Source organism: Ailuropoda melanoleuca, chromosome 4 (assembly GCF_002007445.2).
Source record: "Ailuropoda melanoleuca isolate Jingjing chromosome 4, ASM200744v2, whole genome shotgun sequence".
NCBI lineage: Eukaryota > Metazoa > Chordata > Mammalia > Carnivora > Ursidae > Ailuropoda > Ailuropoda melanoleuca.
The window spans coordinates 142,403,267-142,421,452 of record NC_048221.1 but is presented as its reverse complement, the minus strand read 5'-3'; the positions used below and the strand labels follow the sequence as shown (position 1 = coordinate 142,421,452).

Below are 18,186 nucleotides of genomic sequence, written 5' to 3'. Positions count from 1 at the left end.
GGCGGGGGCGGTGCCGCGCGAAGGGGCGGGGTCTGGGCGGTCTGGGCGGTCTGGGCGGTGTGGGCGGGCGGGACCGCTAGAGGCTGGTATTCTCGCCCTTCTCCTCCCCGCCGCGGTCTGGGGCGCTGTCCCGGGCCCTGTGTGTGCAGTCCGGGCTGTCCAACCAAAGGAATAGGTGGCTTCCTCCTAACTGTCGTAGAGGCCGGAAGGACTGGCGTTCAGCGATGAGAAAGAGAGCCGAGGCCGGCGGGGAGGGGAGGCGCGCCACTCACGTGAGTTCGTGACCAGGAGGATGTCAAATCCTAATGCGCGGGGACCCAGGGAGAACATTCAGTTGTAAAGGCAATTTGTTAGAATTCTGCCCGATATTTGACTTTTGCTCTAGTAAGCAAAACGACTTCTTTGAAAAGTCCTGTCCACTGGCAAGCCTTACTTTTCAAATTAATTTTGAACGACTTTAATTTTCTCTAGGTGTTCAGTTGGGCACCCCTTACCGAACATCGACTGCGCGCTGCCCCAGCCCCGGCTGTGCAAGATTGTGTAAGACAGTCTGAGCACCGACGAACCGCCGAGATGGGCCCGTGAACGAGGAGACGAGAGTGCAAAGCCACCAGTTTGAGAAGTGCGGGGCAGACACCAGAGAGCGAGACTGCCTGGGCCGGGGCGAGGGGCGGGCGGCGAATATGGTTTTGAAGGGCAGAAAGTTCATTCACATGCATTAGGCAGAGAGAAGGAAGAAGGAACAGCGAAGGGGAGACAAGCACACACCTCCCTGTGGTCAGGTGTGTGCTTGTCTGTGAACTCAAAGAACATTCATTTAAGGAATTTCAGCTTTCCTCATTTAAATTTAAATTGGCTATGGTCCATTCCTCATTCCTATTTTTATTCCACTTCAAGATAGCTTCTTTAAAAAATTGCCCTGGAAGCACCTGGCTGGCTCAGTTGAAAGCGTGTGCGCTTCTTGGATCTCTGGGTAATGAGTTCCAACCCCATGTTGGGGGTAGAGGTTACTAAAAAAAATAAATAAGCTTTAAAAAGAATTTAAAAATTGTACTTAAAAATGATTAATGATTGATCATGATATCTAGAAGAGATATGAAACCCAGAGATGCCCTGGCCACTGCTCTCAGGATGATGGCAGCCCCTCTTTTCACTGCAGTTTGTTCTGTCTTCACTCAAGGCTTCTGGAGTGCCAGTGGCCTCTGAGTGAGCTCAGGCTAGACCTTGGACGATGTATTTCCAGACATGCTTTCTTCAGCGGCATCACTAGCTCATCCTTTCCGGTGACAACAGGTTCGGTTATGGACATAGACTGCACTGGAAGACCTGGTTGCACATTAGGAGGCTGAGTGTAGTGGGCCGAAAGCAAAAGTCTTCACTCTAAAACTCTGAGCTGGGATAGTCAGTCCACTATGACATGTTGGCAGTAGTGGAGGTTATAGACACAGCTGCGCTCATGGTGCTCCCTGGGGAGGAAGGAGGCTGGGTCCCTGTCAAAGCACTGCCTAACGGCTGCTGCCCCTCCCACTGGCCTGATCCTGGGGTCAGACCCACTTGGGACTTGCTTTTCCATGTGAGTTGGCTGGCTGTGGTCCTTTATCGTAGGACACTCATCGGCCCTCTAAAGTTTTGGTTAGAATTATCTGAGTACGTTAAGAAAATCACCCGCGCAACTTTCTATAATTCCAAAACTGTTACTTCCAGTGTTTAATTAACCAATTAGTCATCTGAAAATCTTCCCTATCTTAATCTCTGGCTCCAATTGTATATGACTTTACCTCTCCTGGGCAAACACTGGCCCATTCTCAAAATAGTACTGAGCACTGGCCCAGAAGTTAGTGAGACTCGTCAGCATTCAAAATGAGTGAGCTAAGTATCGTTGACACACACAAGTATAGATAATTATTAGCAATATGATAGCAAGTGAAAAAGCAAGTCCCCGAGTGGAGATAGGACATCCTTCTTATAAATCTAAAAACAACGAAAATGAAAACATGTACTCTTTGAGTTACACATACATGCAGAAAGCAGTAAATCTAAAGGAAAAGAAGAGAGGAGTGAACATAGTCTTTCCCTAAGCCAGACATTACCGACATTTGCAAAAGGTAAATCAATGCTACTCTTCTCACTTTGGGGGCAGGGGATATAGTTATTTTTAATAAAATACATTACTTATATTAACTTGAAATGGGCTTATTGTTTTAATGAGTAATTTAAAAATTTTCTCCATTTTATGTTGCATGCAGTAAATATCAATGGTCACAACCTACAAAAAAAAATTCTTCAAGGTCTTTGATAACTTTCAAAAGTCCAAAGATTCCTGAGGCCAAAATCCTAGGAACTGCTGACCTAGAAAATAATTACAGATCAACACAGGAACGCTTGAAAAATAATATATTCAAACTGTGTGCTTATAATTGCAATTTACACTTTTTCTGTAAATTGTATTTTTTGAATAATATTTCTACCAAAATCTCTAACATGCTTCTGTAAAACACATTAGGATTTCCCAAAAGGTGCAGTTTGGGAATTCTGGGTCCTGCGTCACACCGGCAGGATTGATCTGCCCCAAACACTGCGGGGAGGGAGGGAGGAAGCCCAGCATTGTGTGTCTTAGCAAGCTACCCCCCCCCCCCCCCCCCCCCCCCCCCCCCCGCAACCGTGGTTCTGAAGCACAGTCACATTTCAGGACACTCCTCCCTGCTGTAGACGGCCACACTGCTTCATTTCTGTGACTCTGTTCGCTTTCCACCCCAGTCCTGTGAGGTCAACAGGCAGACCTTAGGTCTATTGGACAGATAAACAGGCCCAGGGAGTTTTTAATGACTTGCCCAAAGTCACCGAGTTTGTTGTTGACCTGGAACTTGATCCCCAATCTTTGGGCTGTTAATCTTAAGCTGTGCTCAGCACCAACGAGGAATCCGAGGAATCCGGGGGCAGTCAGGTGAGAGCAGAAGCCAGAGAGCTCACTTTGCTGCCTGTTGTCAAGGAAGAGAGGCGAGCCCCAGAGCAGGGGTTCCCTCTATGGGCCTGGTCATCGTAGCCAGACGCTCACTCGGATCCAGCCGGCCAGTCTCCATCCCTTGTAAACTGTGCATGGGGCAGGAGGATCATCTGCTACATTCAGGGTCTTACAGTTCACGCCCGGAGGTCCTGGGGTTAAGGTAGTCACCCCTGGAAATTACGCCCATGCCCATCCAGAACCTGGATGGGGGGTGGTCGGCCACCAGAGTCAGTTCCTCATCTGAATACTTCCCAGTCCACCGTCCATCATCCCACAGCCCCTCCCTCCATCATACCAATGGCTGGGCAGTGGGACCTTGGCCCTGGTGCAGGTAATACGGGGCGGAGGGGAGAGCTTTTCTGTAGAGGATTTTAAAATGATAATAAAACTAAATCAAATTTTCTAAATGTTGCCAGTGATAAATGCACCATCCAGAAAAAAACTTTCTTGTTGGTCTAAGTCTAAACAAACAGTTGTGGTATACTGAGTTTAAAGTGTGTGTGTGTGTGTAGTCACCCATTTTTATTACAAATCTTTTTTTCATTTAAGGTTTGTTGTATTTTAGAGAGGAAGCAAGAGAGCACGAGTGGGAGGGGCAGAGGGAGAAGGAGAGAGAATCTCAAGCCGACCACGCTTTAGCAGAGTCTGACTCGGGGCTTGACCTCAAGACCCTGAGATCTGCACCCAGGCGCCCCTATTATAAATCTTTAACAACATTATGTTTTACATGGACTTTAGCTCCATGGCCTCGCCGTGACAAGCTGGCTCCAGCAGCGTGCACTCCGCGACAAGCGCACCAGCTCAGGGGCTCTGGTGGGCTGCAAGCTTGGCTGGGTGCAGCTCTAGGCGCCGCGTGAGCGGCGTTTGGACAGTACGTCTGAAGCCAGCAGGGGGCAGTTCGGTGACTGTGAAGACGGAGAAGTCGGCCTGGAATTTGCGTTACTTCACAACGTCATTCCCTGTGATCACTTGTGTTATAGATTAGACAGTGAAATGGCGGTGACAGCTCCACGCTGACATGTTTTTGTTGAAGAGTAGATTTTAGGGGTACTGGCCGGCTCCGTCGCAGGAGCGTGCAACTCCTGATTTCGGGGTTGCGAGTTCCAGGCCCACGTTGGGTGCTGAGATGCCCGAAATAAATAAAAATAAAGAGTGGATTTTAGTTTGCACATTAAATATTTTACTGAATTTGAACGATGTTTTTAAGATTGAAATTTATTCTTTTTAAATGTTAATTATTGATTTTGAAAGAGTGAATTAGGAAGATAATGACGACCATGGCATGATGATAACTGAAAATACTTTTATTGACTGGAGAAGGAGGCTAACAGTAAGCCACTCGACATCACATGTGCAGGGACTCCCCTGCCCTCCGCTAGCTCCTAACACACGCACCCCAGGTTTCTACCGGTTGTGGGTTGTATTCCCAGTCTCAGCCTGAACAGCGGCAGAAAATGCCTTCATGTAGCCCCAGGAACATGATTACCGAGCTAAGGGCATCTCAGCTGCAGTTTTCTGGAGACAACGTACTTCTGTGATTTCCCTAAAGGTGACCTGTTACCAAGAACAATACCAGCAAAGTGTGATACCTGAGGACCATCAGGTCTGCAGGGCTTTGTCAATCGACTTCCCCGACCTCGGGAGGCCCTTGGCTCCTGGGGGTGGGGTTACTGGTGTGCTAGCATGCAGAGTGATTGTGGACTTCTGTGGAGTGCACAGGGTGAGCACACGGCAGGACCGAGAGTAGAAACGCAGTGCGTGAATCACATCCTCCAGACCTCTCCTGTTCTCCCCCAGCCCTGACCTGTGCAGCTCACACACTGGCTGCACGACAATTTATTAGCTGTATACATTTGGTGAGTTGCCTGAAGTCTCTGTTCTCCCATCTGAAAACTGGAGATAATGACACCATGTGTGATGGCTGTGAATACGGACAGCATGCAGCCTCTAATCCCGTCTGATACAAAAGCACAATCCCCATGTCACATTACTACTTTCATCCGGTACATGTTTCATGAAGGGTCATGAGAAGAATGGTGTTGATGAAATATATTGAAGATGAGCAAATTATCAGTTTATGATAAAAATCAAGTGCATCTCTCTGTATCATAAATATTAATGTTTGAACAATTACATTTCATTCACCTAATCCACCGATTACCCATCCACCTAGGTCACCCATGTCTACAGATCAGATACTGTTACATAGGAAGGGTGACTTTGAAACTTTCCAGAAGAAGCCAGTGACCTTGCTTCATTATACACAGTTGATTTTCACATTCATCGCAGGCTTCACCTTCATTTCATTCCCATGCTCCCTACTGGCCACCAGGTAATAATTACGAAAACCCTGGCAGCTCTAAGTGGCGGGGAGAGACAAAACCTTTTGCTAAATTCAATCCATTAATTCTTGAACGGCCAGACAGGTCCATAAATTTGCTTTACTTGCAAGGACTCTGCGGTAACTCTCCTCCTGTCACTTTATCATTAACACAGGGAGCAGCGGTGTGGAAGGGAATGACTGCAGTCTGGGCACGCTCATCTGTCTGACCTCTAGGCTTTCTGCCTCAGGTGCTGACATTATACATTCCCAGCACAGGGTCGTTTAATGGGGGACTTTACCCAACGTAGGATACACACACACACCCACCCACACACACACACACACAGATCTTGGCTGTTTAACTACCCCGACAGTATTCTTTCCTGGACCAGAACTACCCAGGCAGGGTCTCTTGGTCCCTTGAGGACCAAACTGTCGATTCTCTAATTCATTTCCTTCATGCTGAAAGGGATTTTCATTCCCTGTTACTAGCTATTGTAATTCCTCTCGACATCTGGTCCCTTGTAACTCTGTGTCATCCCTGGACCAGCCTCATGTGTATCACCTGGGAGCATGTTAGAAGTATAAAATATTGAGCCCCAGCCCAGAACTTCTGAATCAGAATCTGTATTTTACAATTATCACTAGGTGATTCCTTTGCATGTTAAAGTTGAAGAAACACTGATTTTTAAAGAATATAGTTTTGTATTTTAGTGACAAATGAAGAATGCATGGTTGGGGAATTGGGGACATGACATGTTTGATTTTAGGTAAGCATTTTCTTCTTTAAATAGCTGAAGACTTATGTGAGTTAAAACATGGGATTTAAATTGCAATGTATTGCAATTACATTGTGTTATAACATATGGGTGTCTTTTATGAAACAATGCTAGCAGGACTCAAGACAATCTGGAAACAATGTAAACCTAAGGAATATTTTCCACTTGAAATTTTGGATATGATTTAAATGTATTATATTTCCCAGTTACTGAAAAATTTTGATTTTTATATACTCTGATTGTAATTTATGACATCCCTCATTGGCTTTAGGAAGTTTCAACTGGATTAACATTAAAGTAATAAATATTAACATTTATCCAAAGTCTTCTGAGAAATTGAAGTTCTATATTTATGACTTTTTAAAGATTTATTTATTTGAGGGAGAGAGCATACACATGAGAATGTCAGGGGGAGGGGTGGAGGGAGAGGGAGAGAGGGTTGTGTAGGAGGTATAGAATTCCTGTTCTGTGACCTGTAGGTTTTTGTAATTCTCCCCCTAGAAAGGACTGTAAGGTCACAGATACACAAGGAGGGCTAGTAAACCGATCACACGTACTGAAGATCATCATGCCAGTTATGAAGAGTGGGGCGGCCTCGAGAGGACCTCCAGGAGGTGCCCTCGTGCCAAGATCTGCTCTCCAATCCCATGTCTGAGACAGAATGGTGTAAAACTAGCCTGGATCACCTTGTGCCAGAAAGCAGCATGTTCACAGATGAGTGGAGACGATGGGGCGTGGAAACTCATCTAAAAGGGGCTAACGTTTTAATGTCTCCTAAAAGTTCTGCTGGTCAAAACTGAGTGCAACAGCTTGAACGTCAAAGCAGAACACTGGTTTGACTGATAGTACATCTGAGCAGTCATGAGTCCATAATACATACACACACACACACACACACACACACACACACACACACACGGTGGCTGACAAAGTGAAAGTAAGTGAAGAGGACAGATTACATCCCTCTTGAGACTTGTTATTCAATCCTGTTGGTATTACTGACTCATTTATTGTACAGTTAAATAAAGAAACCAGTAAATACATAAACACCAGTTAGTAGGCATTTCCTAACATGGATGTCAGCACAGCAATCCGTAGTTGTGACTGAGAGCCTAGAAACACCTGCTGAATGTACATGTGCAACATTCTATGAGGTTCCAAGTTTTAAAAATTCAGCATATTCCACCAGGCTTATAATAATGTATTGATTTGAAGGTTCTCTGTGACAGCTACTTAAAAATGTACCTTAAAATAGTTAGGAAAATTAAAAGGATAAGAGACTACTATGAACAACTCTACTCACATAAATTCAACCCATTGAATGGGAACAATTCCTCTAAAAGCACAAACTGCCAAATCTCGTTCAATGTGAAATAGAAAATTTTAATACCCTTGTAACTGTTAAATTTAATTTGTAATTTTAAAAACCTCTAAAAAAAAGAAATCTGCAGCCCTAATGATTTCATGGCAGAATTCCAGTAGATGCTTGAAGAATTATCTGATTCTACACAAGCTTTTCTGGGAAACAGAAGATGAGGGAACACTTCCCCATACTTCTCATTTTATGATGCTGGTATTAACCTAATACCAAAACCAGACTATAATAGTACAAAAAAGAAAACTATAGATCAATGTCCCTCATGGACACAGACACAACAAAGTCATCAACAAAATATTAGTAAATGGAACACAGCAATATTAAAAAGAATGATATTCTACGACCAAGTGGGGTTTACTACAGATTCAAGGCGGGTTCATTGCTTCAAAATTAATTAATGAAGTCCACCATATTAACAGGCTAAGAAGAAAAACTCACATGATCCTATTAATTGACGCATAAAAAGCATCTGACATAATATCACTCAAGATAAAAACTCTCTGGAAAATAGGGATAGAGGGGATCTTCCTCAACCCAATAAAGAACATTCACAAAGAAACCTAATGCTAACATCACACCTATGATGAGAGACAATGCTTTCCCCAAGGTGAGGGGGGAAAGGCAAGGAAGTCCTCCTTGACCACTCCTATTCAACAGAGTGCTGGAAACCAGAAAAAACTTCACTGAATACACCTCCCGCACTTTGGTAGAGTGTGGCAGGGATGAAAGCCGGGCATGTAGAGTAAGGACACGGACATGGTTCAGCAAGTGTGTTCAGAACGACTGCCCAGGTAAGATTAGAGGAGCAGCTCTACTTTTCTTTCTGGAACATGTTTCAAGTTGACTCTTCATTTTCCAAGGAGATAGTGTTTTGTTTGTTTTTTTCAGCATTATTAACAAAACATAACTTTACAAATCTGATGAACGTGAGGCACCTGGGTGGCTCAGTCAGTTAAGTGTCTGCTTTCTGCTCAGGTCGTGATCCCGGAGTCTTAGGATCCAGTCCCGTATCAGGCTCCTTGCTCAGTGGGGAGTCTGCTTTTCCCTTTGCTCTCTTTCAAATAAGTAAGATCTTTAAAAGAAAATCTGATGAACGCAATCGTACCTATTACTTAGTGTAATGTTTTCAGCATCTTTCAGTGCTTGGCCCGTGGGGACTGTGAGGGGCACAGTGACTGTTGAATCCGACAGATGATGAAACTGAGCCTCAAGGAGATGAAATTCTGTGACCACAGCCAGAGAATTTGGCACCAGTTGTTCCCCGTCTGGAAGGCTCTTCTCCCTGGTGAAAAGCTCCTACTTCTCTTCTACGTCTCAGGTTAATTCCCTCTCTTCCAAAAACTTCCCTGACTTCTTAGAGCATGAATCCTCCTTGTCCCCTTTGATATGGGCAACAAGGGCAAAAGAAAAATTAAACTTCCTTATTACATCCAGCCCACTGGAAAGTCCTTGAAACAGAGTGACTTTCCTCTGGGAGCTCGGTTGCCTTGATGTCGACGCTTTGCTAAGGGCCCCCCAGGATCCTGTGAGTCTAAACATACAGAAATGCCTTTGGACTTTCCTCCAGTATATACGTTGACAGTCATCCCCCAAGCATGTGGCCCACCGATATGCATCTGAAGGATCTCATGACTAAGGTTTTATTAGATGGTAACAAATGACTTTTCCCAGCAATAGCTAGTCCCCTCAAGGTCCTGGAAACCTTGCTTCCAAACTCCTTACAGACTTAAGCTATCCCTCACCCCCACCCAACTTGAAAGTATATAATTGGCCACTCCTCATGACCCCAGGGCAGCTTTTTCTGCCCATGGGTCCTGTCCTCCTGCTTTAATAAATCCACCTTTTTGCACCAAAGACATCTTGAGAATTCTTTTTTGGCCCTTGGCTCCAGACCCCAGCATTTCCACAACACCCTTAACTCATTTTACTGCTGTTTGTTCCCACACTTCGTGATACCATTTACGTGAGGTCTTCTTTACTGAAGGGTAATCTTCCTGAGGGCAAGGATTCAGCGGGTTCTCCTTATCACTAGCACCCAGTGCAGTACTAGCACAGAGGGCGGACATCACACATTATTTGTGAATTATGTTTTTAGTTCCTCTACACGTGAATGTGAAGTGGCAGCATGGCACAAAGGTAGGCACTTTTCCAATAAATGCATTTTTGTTCAACCGGGTATTTTTGTGCCATCCCTCAAGATTTCATCTCTGTGTGCTGGCATTAAGGTCAGGCTCTGACCAGCTGGAAAAACCCTCCCCGGAACTCGCCCCTGCCCGCGTCGCGGACCCCCGAGCCCGTTACCCCCGCTGAGTCCGACGGTCCGGCCCCTGCCCGCGTCGAGGACCCCCGAGCCCGTTACCCCCGCTGAGCCCGGCGGTCCGGCCCCTGCCCGCGTCGCGGACCCCCGAGCGTTACCCCTGGGACAATCCCCCAACCAGCAAGTGACGCCCCGAACCCGCCCCCCAGGCGTTTGCGGACTTCCCGGAACTGCCCGCCGCCCACCGCCGAGGGCTAAGTGTTTGCGTCCCAAAAAGCGCGTTTAGTCGTAAAGCGCTTCGCTCCCGAAGCGCTCGGACAAACGTCATGCCATTGGGTTCTCTACGGCACAACTGGAATCCGAATCGCCGCTTCCTTTCATGGCTTCAGCGGGGAAGTGAGATTCCTCGGGTTAAGTGGGTGTTTTTTAAACGTCCTCTCTTCGGGACGGAGTTGTTTTTCGCGGGCCCCCGACCCCGCCCAGACCCCCGGCCCGGCCCCCCGACTCCGCCTGCAACTCTACTGCAGCTGCCCGGGCCACGCCAGCCAACCACAGCGGAAAAGAAACGCGGCGGGCGGAGGAAAGTTCCCAACGCACTGGTCCCCCCGCTTCTTCCTGGGACTCTCTAGGCTTCGATCGCTTTTCAGTGGTTCTTCCGGTTTCTCTACTCGTACTGTTCCCGCCTCTTCCTTTTCGCCGTTGGGATTTGAGGATCTCTCGCGAGACTTAGGCCTCTTCCTAGGCCGGCGCTCTCACCGAGGTATGTTGGTGGCCTACGCTCCGCCGGACTTTTCAGCCGACTCCGTGGAAAACACGTTTCGGAGTTCGCCCTGGATCGGGGGGCCCTGCTCACCGGGCGGGGATACGGCCGATTACCCGGGCTGTGCCCCCCGATGGCTTCTGCGGGGTGGAGCGGGGCCGGGGTGGGGGCCGGCGGGGGTCTGCGGCTCGGGGCCGCGGACAGCTCAGCTAGGACGCTCTGTGCTTGCAGGAGAAGGCCATGTTCAGTTCGAGCGCGAAGATCGTGAAGCCCAATGGCGAGAAGCCGGACGAGTTCGAGTCCGGCATCTCCCAGGTGAGGGGCGGGCAGGGCCGGCGCCCCGGCGGCGTGTCCTCCCGACCCCGGCTCCTGTTCCCCCCACCCGCGCAAGTCCCCTTCCCCGGCACGAGTCCCCCGGCTGCTGTCCCCCCGGCGGCGTGTCCTCCCCCGCGCATGTCCCCCTTCCCCGGCGGCGTGTGTCCTCCCCCATCTCGTGTGCTCCCCACCCTCTATCTCCCGGCAGCGTGTCACCGCCCCCGCCCCCCCCAGCGGGAGTCCCGGCGCGCGTCACCCCGGTGGAGGTAGGGGACACACGTCCGGGAGGAGCCCACGAGTGGCGGCGGGCCCGCACGTGGGTGGATCGTGGGCCCCCCGCCGGCCGGGCCGGCCACTGAGGCTCGGCTCCTGTTGCTTTCCCCTAGGCTCTCCTTGAGTTGGAGATGAACTCCGACCTCAAAGCCCAGTTAAGGGAGCTGAATATCACGGCAGCCAAGGTGAAGTTTAGCTTCTTTATGGCGGGGGGGGGGTAGGGGGTTCCAGCGGTTCTCTCCACCCCACGCCCGGGAGAAGCTGCTTGTCAAGAATGTCTGGAAATCCCATCGCCTGGGACCTTGCAGCCTGGCTCGTGAGCACGTGTCAAGAGCCGCCGGGGCCGGTGCGGTGCTCTGGGTGGGCCTCGTCCAGGCGCGGGGTCGGGGTGGGCTTGCAGGATGGGGAGGGGGTCAGCGGGGTTCCCTGGCCCCCGCACTGTGCTGCTGCCACAGGGGAGTAAGAAAATGGGCAGAGACAGAGGGTCTGGGACGCCTGCTCTTCTCCTGACTTGCAGTGTCTACTTTCTCACTCTCCAGAGCAGTTGTCTTGACTCAGAGTGTGGGTCTAGTGTGCAAATGATGGGAAGTGAAGTTTCCCAGATTCCGGTCTTCAGTTCAAAGCTGCCATAGATTTGCACAGGTGGAGAGGTTGTGCAGAGGACAGCCAGCCCCGTTTTGGGTTGCAAGCAAGTTTATGTCCTGTAGTCAGTGCTAGTCTTGCATCCTGGTTGTCCGCAAGTTCGTAGAAATCTGTCAGATCTGCGGGGCAGGAGGAAGAGGGACAGTGGGGTTGTAGGAGGTGGTGGACAAAGAGCTGGAAGATGATTTTAAAAGGAGCTTTGATGTCAGAGGTGTCTTGTGCATATGACAGTGTTTGCGCACAGTGTTTTCATTCAGGGTTGTACTTGCATGGGAAGAATGGACAGTATGAAATGAAAATAATGTTGGGTTTTTTCCTTTAGGAAATTGAAGTTGGCGGTGGTCGGAAAGCTATTATCATCTTCGTTCCCGTTCCTCAACTGAAATCTTTCCAGAAAATCCAAGTCCGGCTAGTCCGTGAATTGGAGAAAAAGTTCAGTGGGAAGCACGTTGTCTTTATTGCTCAGGTATCTGTTGTACTGTTGAATGTCTTGTTGTGGGAATTTTTTAAATCACTGTGTTTGAGGGGAAAAAATCACTTTGATTTTGTGTTGCAACAGCAAAAAAAGTACATTTTTGGTGTTTGATGTGAAAAAGGCTTTCTGTGTTCATAACGGCAGAAATGTAGCGGGTTGTTTGCAGAGGAATCAAGCTAGATGCGTGCTTGGTCTGAGCTGAGGTTCTTCTGCTTGAGACCCGCGCTGTGGAAGTGCGTCAGCTGTGGACTTTGGGAGGAGAGCAGATGCTAAGGAATAGTTTGAGTTCAGATCTGGCCTCGGTGCAAACAGCTCTGTGGGAACGAAGGGCCAGACTGACAAAGAATTCGGTATTGTGCTGGCTCCGTGGTCGTGTTCTACTCCAGTAGGCAGTGGGCCTGACAGTGTGGGTGTGCAGGCTTCAGGGGGTCGGTGGGAGTACTTCGTAGGATTTCTCAGTAGCTTGTTTGCTCTGGGTTGGTTGACTTTCACAAACTTTGAATTTATTGTTACTGCTTTTTCCTTTTTTTTTTCTTTTAAAGAAGTTTGACAGTTCTTAGCTTTCTGCCAACTTAAGGTTTTTCTTTTTTCCATGGCAATTTTTACTTTACAGAGGAGAATTCTGCCTAAGCCAACTCGAAAAAGCCGTACAAAAAATAAGCAGAAGCGTCCCAGGAGGTGAGTATTTTATCTGTCAAAGCGTACTGTAGGGGCGTGTGGGTGGCTCATTGGGTTAAGCGTTCAACTCTGGATCTCAGCTCAGGTTTGATCTCCGGGTCGTGAGTTCAGACCCTATGTTGGTCCCCACTTCAGGCTTTTGGGCTCCATGTTGGGCGTGGAGCCTGCTTAAAAAAAAAAAAAAGTATGTTTTAAACCATTTACTAATGACTCTTGATTTGCATGGGTTTTTTGTAGTAAGAATTGCGGTAGGTTTCTGAAATTAAACAGAGATAGTTTAGGAAAGCTGTTCACGTGGGAATATTTACTGAGTAGCGTGGTTTTCTCTATAATTATGTATAAATGTTTTAAAATTCTGGAGGTAAGTATTTGTGTACTTACATAGGTAATATAAAAATAGGTCACTGCTATCTCAAAAGATGAGACTTTCCTCCAGTTCTTTGGGCAAAGGATAGGAGCAATGAGACACGGTAGTGCTGAGGGACGAAGTGCAGGTGTGCGGGAGGTGACCTTTCATTTTTGCTGTGAATTAAGGCTAAGAAATTAGGTGGATTTTCCTGTTCTGACATAACGGGTTGAAAGTGTTCTGCAGTTGTAGATGCCAATGGACAGTGTTCTTTAAGCTTGACTTATAGATTATCTGGCATAAACTCAAATATTGAATGTTGTTGGCTCCTTGATCTGGGCCTTTCAGTGTTCTGTAAAGTGTGGTTTCACAGAGTTGGGTTATTGGATCCTTGTAGGCCCTGCCCTGGGGAACAGCTTGGGAAAGAACGTTCTAGTGTCCCTAACTGCCAGATAGGCAACAAGCTTATCGAGTCTGCCCTTTGTATTACTTTTCCTCAAAGGATAAGGAAAAGTGACTCAGGGCTTGGAGATCTGCTGTTTCAGTTAGTGCTGGTAATGCTGGGATTTTTAAAACTCAGTCTTGTTTGTAAAACCACTAAGAGTTCGTGATAGGACTCTAGTGCTGTGGGCAGATGTCCCTGTGGGAAAGGAGTGGTGGGGGAGACTGGAAGGGCAGGTGCCAGAGTTTCTGGAATTTGAGTCGTATGTATTTGAACCTGTTTTATGGGCAGTGGAGTAACATAAGAATTCAGGGATTTTTTGGTATTCTGGATAGTTTGTGTGACATCCAACACAGGAGGTAATCGAGAGCATCTAGTCTGTTAGAGCCCAAGTTCGTTCTTTGAGTATGAAAACAAACCCTTGCTTGGCATCCAGCAGACTCACCCATCCACACGGCCCCTCATCCCAAACTTGTGTTTTCCACATTTTCTCAGGTGATGACTTCACTGGGTTCCTGGTGACCTGGTCTCCACATTGGAGGCCTTCTGTTCACCTAGGCCAAGCGCTCGGCCACAGGCATAGTGGTTCTGCCACTTTGCACTGCCTGCAGACCTCTTTCCTTCTTTAGTACTTCACTTTCTCCTGCACAGATTAGATCCTGAGATTCACTTGTTCTGGTTCCTAGTCTATAGCAGGGTTTCCGTTACTTTTCCTCTGAGGCATTCTGTTCTCTCGCTGGTGATTATTAGAGTTGCCTTGCCATGGCTCCCCCTTGTAAAAGATGATGTTGGAATCTGAGAGAAGATGCTAAGGCTAGCTTTGATGCCATTCAGATTGGTTTTAAAGGAGACGACAGTTGACCAATTTCCGTATTTGTATGCCTTCCTAGTAATTCATGGGTAGCAGTGATCAGTCGGGCCGTCTGTGTCATTTGCTTTCTGGAAGGTGATGGAGGCTTTGGGAAGTGGATTTCCCCTGGGCTTGCTCTCTCTGGCTGTGGAACAGTAAGACCTTTGTAGGCGTTTTAGAGCCCCTAGAAAATGTGTATTGTGTGTAGGAACTGCTGGATCTGAAATGCAAGCGAGTGGAGTGTAGTATCCCATCTACTGAGGGTGAGATGACCTGGGTGAGTTCCCTACACAAGGTAGTTCCGTAAACACTGGCGATAACTACCTCTTCACTCTTCTCTCATTCTTGGCATCTTGGGGTACATGACAGATACCCCCAAAGTTTGGAATTTATCGAATCTAGCTGTTGTCAGGCAGTCTGATACGTTGTGAACTTGAAGTGCTACCGGGAGAGGAGTGAGGTCACTGTGGCAGTTTGTGTGACGGGGTGGAAATGGGGGCTCAGGCGGGGCTGCCATCGCAGAGCTGGTGGTAGAGCAGTTCCTCCTTCCTAGAGAACGAGGAGTCTTGGAGGTGTCTTGGAGGCCATGGAGAGCCCTTGAGGGATCTTACCTAATGGGTTGTGTGATCACATAGGTTTTTCGATCGATTTGACAGAGGTGGAGAGGGATGGTTTTGGGAGTTGAGCGAGTAGTAAGGAGGCTGGTGCAACGACTCAGTCTAGAAATCGTGAGTGCAGATAAGCCTGAACAGGTTCGTGACGGTGGAGGGTCTAGGAGCCCCTCGCTTGCTGGGGATGATTGCCTGGAATGGCGTGGTGTGTGTGCGCTTTGCAGGGTTTCACGTTTCACATACACTAAGCTTTTGAGATAAATAAATACGGTGCTTGTTACCCTGTCTGGATTGGCAGTGGCTCTTTTGTGATCCATTAAATGTAAGTAGCGTATTTGAAAACTGGTGTTAATTTGGTTTCAGAAACCTGGGGTTTGCTGTTGATGTTTTTGACTTTTGAGGGGCCCCCAGGAGGGCAGACCTTCCTCGATGTCTTACTTTTGTCACCATATTTTTTCAGCCGCACATTGACAGCCGTGCATGACGCGATCCTGGAGGACTTGGTTTTCCCAAGTGAAATTGTGGGCAAGAGAATCCGTGTGAAACTGGATGGCAGCCGGCTCATAAAGGTTCATTTGGATAAAGCACAGCAGAACAACGTGGAGCACAAGGTAGGGGGGTGGCTGCATTGTGGGAGGCTCCGAACACAGATGAGGGGGAGAGGCAGCGTAACCCGTCTCCCATGTACTGCCAGATCCAGCAGTAGTAAACTCAGCCAGCTTTTTCCATCTGTACCTCAGCCCACTTCCCTTCGGATTATATGTCCGGTTTTATAGTGGGGGATGTTTTGGAAATTGGGGTTCTCTGCCTTTTAAATTATTAGGAAAATTAGAAGTAAAGTAATTCCTTTTAGTACGATGGTATATTCTTTGGGGTGGGATGTCGGTAGTGTTAGACTCTGGGAGGACTGTCCCTTCACTTCATTCCTGGTGAAGCATAGCTGATGTGGACGGCCTTGGGCTCGCTCCTGGACTCTCGTCTGCGTGGCCATGAGGAGCACCACGCTCTGGCCCCGGGGTGTAGGTAGAGCCCTGTCCCCCAGCATTGCAGGTGAGCCTGTCCCCAGGCTCGTATATTCCTCGTTTTCTCAGTACCTGGTTGCTGAGGGGAAAAACCACACAGGGCACAATCTCACAAAACCGTTAGGCTTTAAGATGAATGTGTGTATTTAAAAGTTTTGTGATGAATTCTTTCTTTCCTTGTAGGTTGAAACTTTTTCTGGGGTCTATAAGAAGCTCACAGGCAAGGATGTTAACTTTGAGTTCCCCGAGTTTCAGTTGTAAACAAAAATGATTAAATAAAACTTTCACAGTATTCTGTTTTCGGTGGTGTGTTTTTCAAAATTTCAGAGATGTCGTTGTATAACTGTCTACGTTATCAGTAGTTTCCTGCGTAGGCTGGAAGAATTTGAACAGACATGGTGCCTGTGGGTTATACCAGGCAGTTTGATGAATGCGAGGGATATACTTGTATTCAGAGATGTTGTAATAGGTACAATCCTGTGAAATTGCCCCAGGTGGCCGAGTATTGGCACTTGGATAAGTTCAACCTAAAGATCACGCAGGTACTGGAGTCACGAACGATAGGGTGACTTAGCCTACATCGCAGTCCCAGCGCAGCGCACTGCCCGAATGCCGGGTCTCCTGGGCAGCCTGCCTGAAAGTACAGCCTAAGAGAAAGGACAGGTTTCAGGAGCACCTGAAGTCAGGCCAGGAATGGTTCCTTGAAAACTGTGATAGAAAGTTCTCTAAGGGGGGCGCCTGGGTGGCACAGCGGTTGGGCGTCTGCCTTCGGCTCAGGGCGTGATCCCGGGGTTCTGGGATCGAGCCCCATATCAGGCTCCTCTGCTATGAGCCTGCTTCTTTCTCTCCCACTCCCCCTCCTTGTGTTCCCTCTCTTGCTGGCTGTCTCTATCTGTCAAATAAATAAAATCTTAAAAAAAAGTTCTCTAAGCAAAATCTGATAAAGCAGTAGTGTTCTCACTGAATTTTTTATTGTGGTGAAAGACACACATACAGAATTTGCCGTTTTATCCTTTTTTAAGTGTACGATTCAGTGGCCGTACGTGTGCTTACATTGCTGTGAAACAGACCCGCGGAGCGCCTGGTCGCGCGGGCACTGAGACTGCCTGAGCCGCAGCCCCTCTTCCCCCGCTTCAGATGAAGTTTGCGCATTCACCGTCGGTCTTACACGGACGGACGAGACCAGTGAGGTGTACGTAGGATGAGGCATTTTAGTCGGCGCGTAGCCGCACCACTGCTGAGTGCAAGCATAGCCGATGATAGGCTTGCATTTGCGTCTTTCCTAAAGAGTCTTCTGAGAAGCCTTTTATCCACACACACAAGTCTAACACACGTCTGATGAGCTGTGTTCCCATCACCCAGCTCCAGCCGGTGGTGGTTATCAATCCTGTTGAATCTGCTCCCACCCCCTTTCTTTGCTGGAGATTTTTAAAGCAAGTTCTAGACGCGTTATTACTTCGGAATCTCCTTCAGCAGTGATAATTACTAAAATCCAATATCAAGATAAACAAAGAACCAGGTTTTTTAATTTTTATTTTTTTATTATGTTCAATTAGCATATAGTACATCCTCGATTTTTGACGTAGTGTTTAATGATTTGTTAGTTGAGCATAACAGTGCTCACCACAACACGTGTCCTTAATACCCATCACCCAGTTAGCCCATCTGTAACCCCCTTCTGTAACCGTCAGTTTGTTTCCTGGAGTCTCTCATGGTTTGTCTCCCTTTCTGATTTCTTCCCAGTTTCCCCTCCCTTCCCCTGTGGTCCTCCACACTATTCCTTATGTTCCACATACGAGTGAAACCGTATGATAATTGTCTTTCTCTGCTTGACTTACTTCACTTAGCATAATCCCCTCCGGTTCCGTCCATGTTGATGCAAATGATATTCATCCTTTTCTGATGGCTGAGTAATATTCCATTGTATATATGGACCACATCTTCTTTATCCATTGTCTGTTGAAGGACATCCAGGCTCCTTCCACCGTGGCTTTTGTGGACATTGCTGCTGTGAACGTTGGGGTGCAGGTG

At 47.7% G+C, this 18,186-nt stretch overlaps 1 protein-coding gene and 1 long non-coding RNA gene across 2 annotated transcripts; both read left to right on the top strand.

Moving 5' to 3' along the window:
• Positions 1 to 59: 59 nt before the first annotated feature.
• Positions 60 to 1,037, top strand: LOC117802069. Its single transcript, XR_004625130.1, has 2 exons — positions 60 to 272; positions 472 to 1,037. It is a non-coding gene; the product is annotated as an uncharacterized LOC117802069 (long non-coding RNA).
• Positions 1,038 to 10,350: 9,313 nt separating this feature from the next.
• RPS7 (ribosomal protein S7) lies at positions 10,351 to 16,447 on the top strand. Its single transcript, XM_002929310.4, has 7 exons — positions 10,351 to 10,501; positions 10,733 to 10,816; positions 11,203 to 11,274; positions 12,054 to 12,197; positions 12,820 to 12,884; positions 15,594 to 15,744; positions 16,339 to 16,447. The coding sequence occupies exons 2-7, from the start codon at positions 10,742 to 10,744 to the stop codon at positions 16,414 to 16,416; spliced, it is 585 nt and encodes a 194-aa protein (XP_002929356.1). The 5' UTR covers positions 10,351 to 10,501; positions 10,733 to 10,741; the 3' UTR covers positions 16,417 to 16,447.
• The last annotated feature ends 1,739 nt before the right edge of the window (positions 16,448 to 18,186 follow it).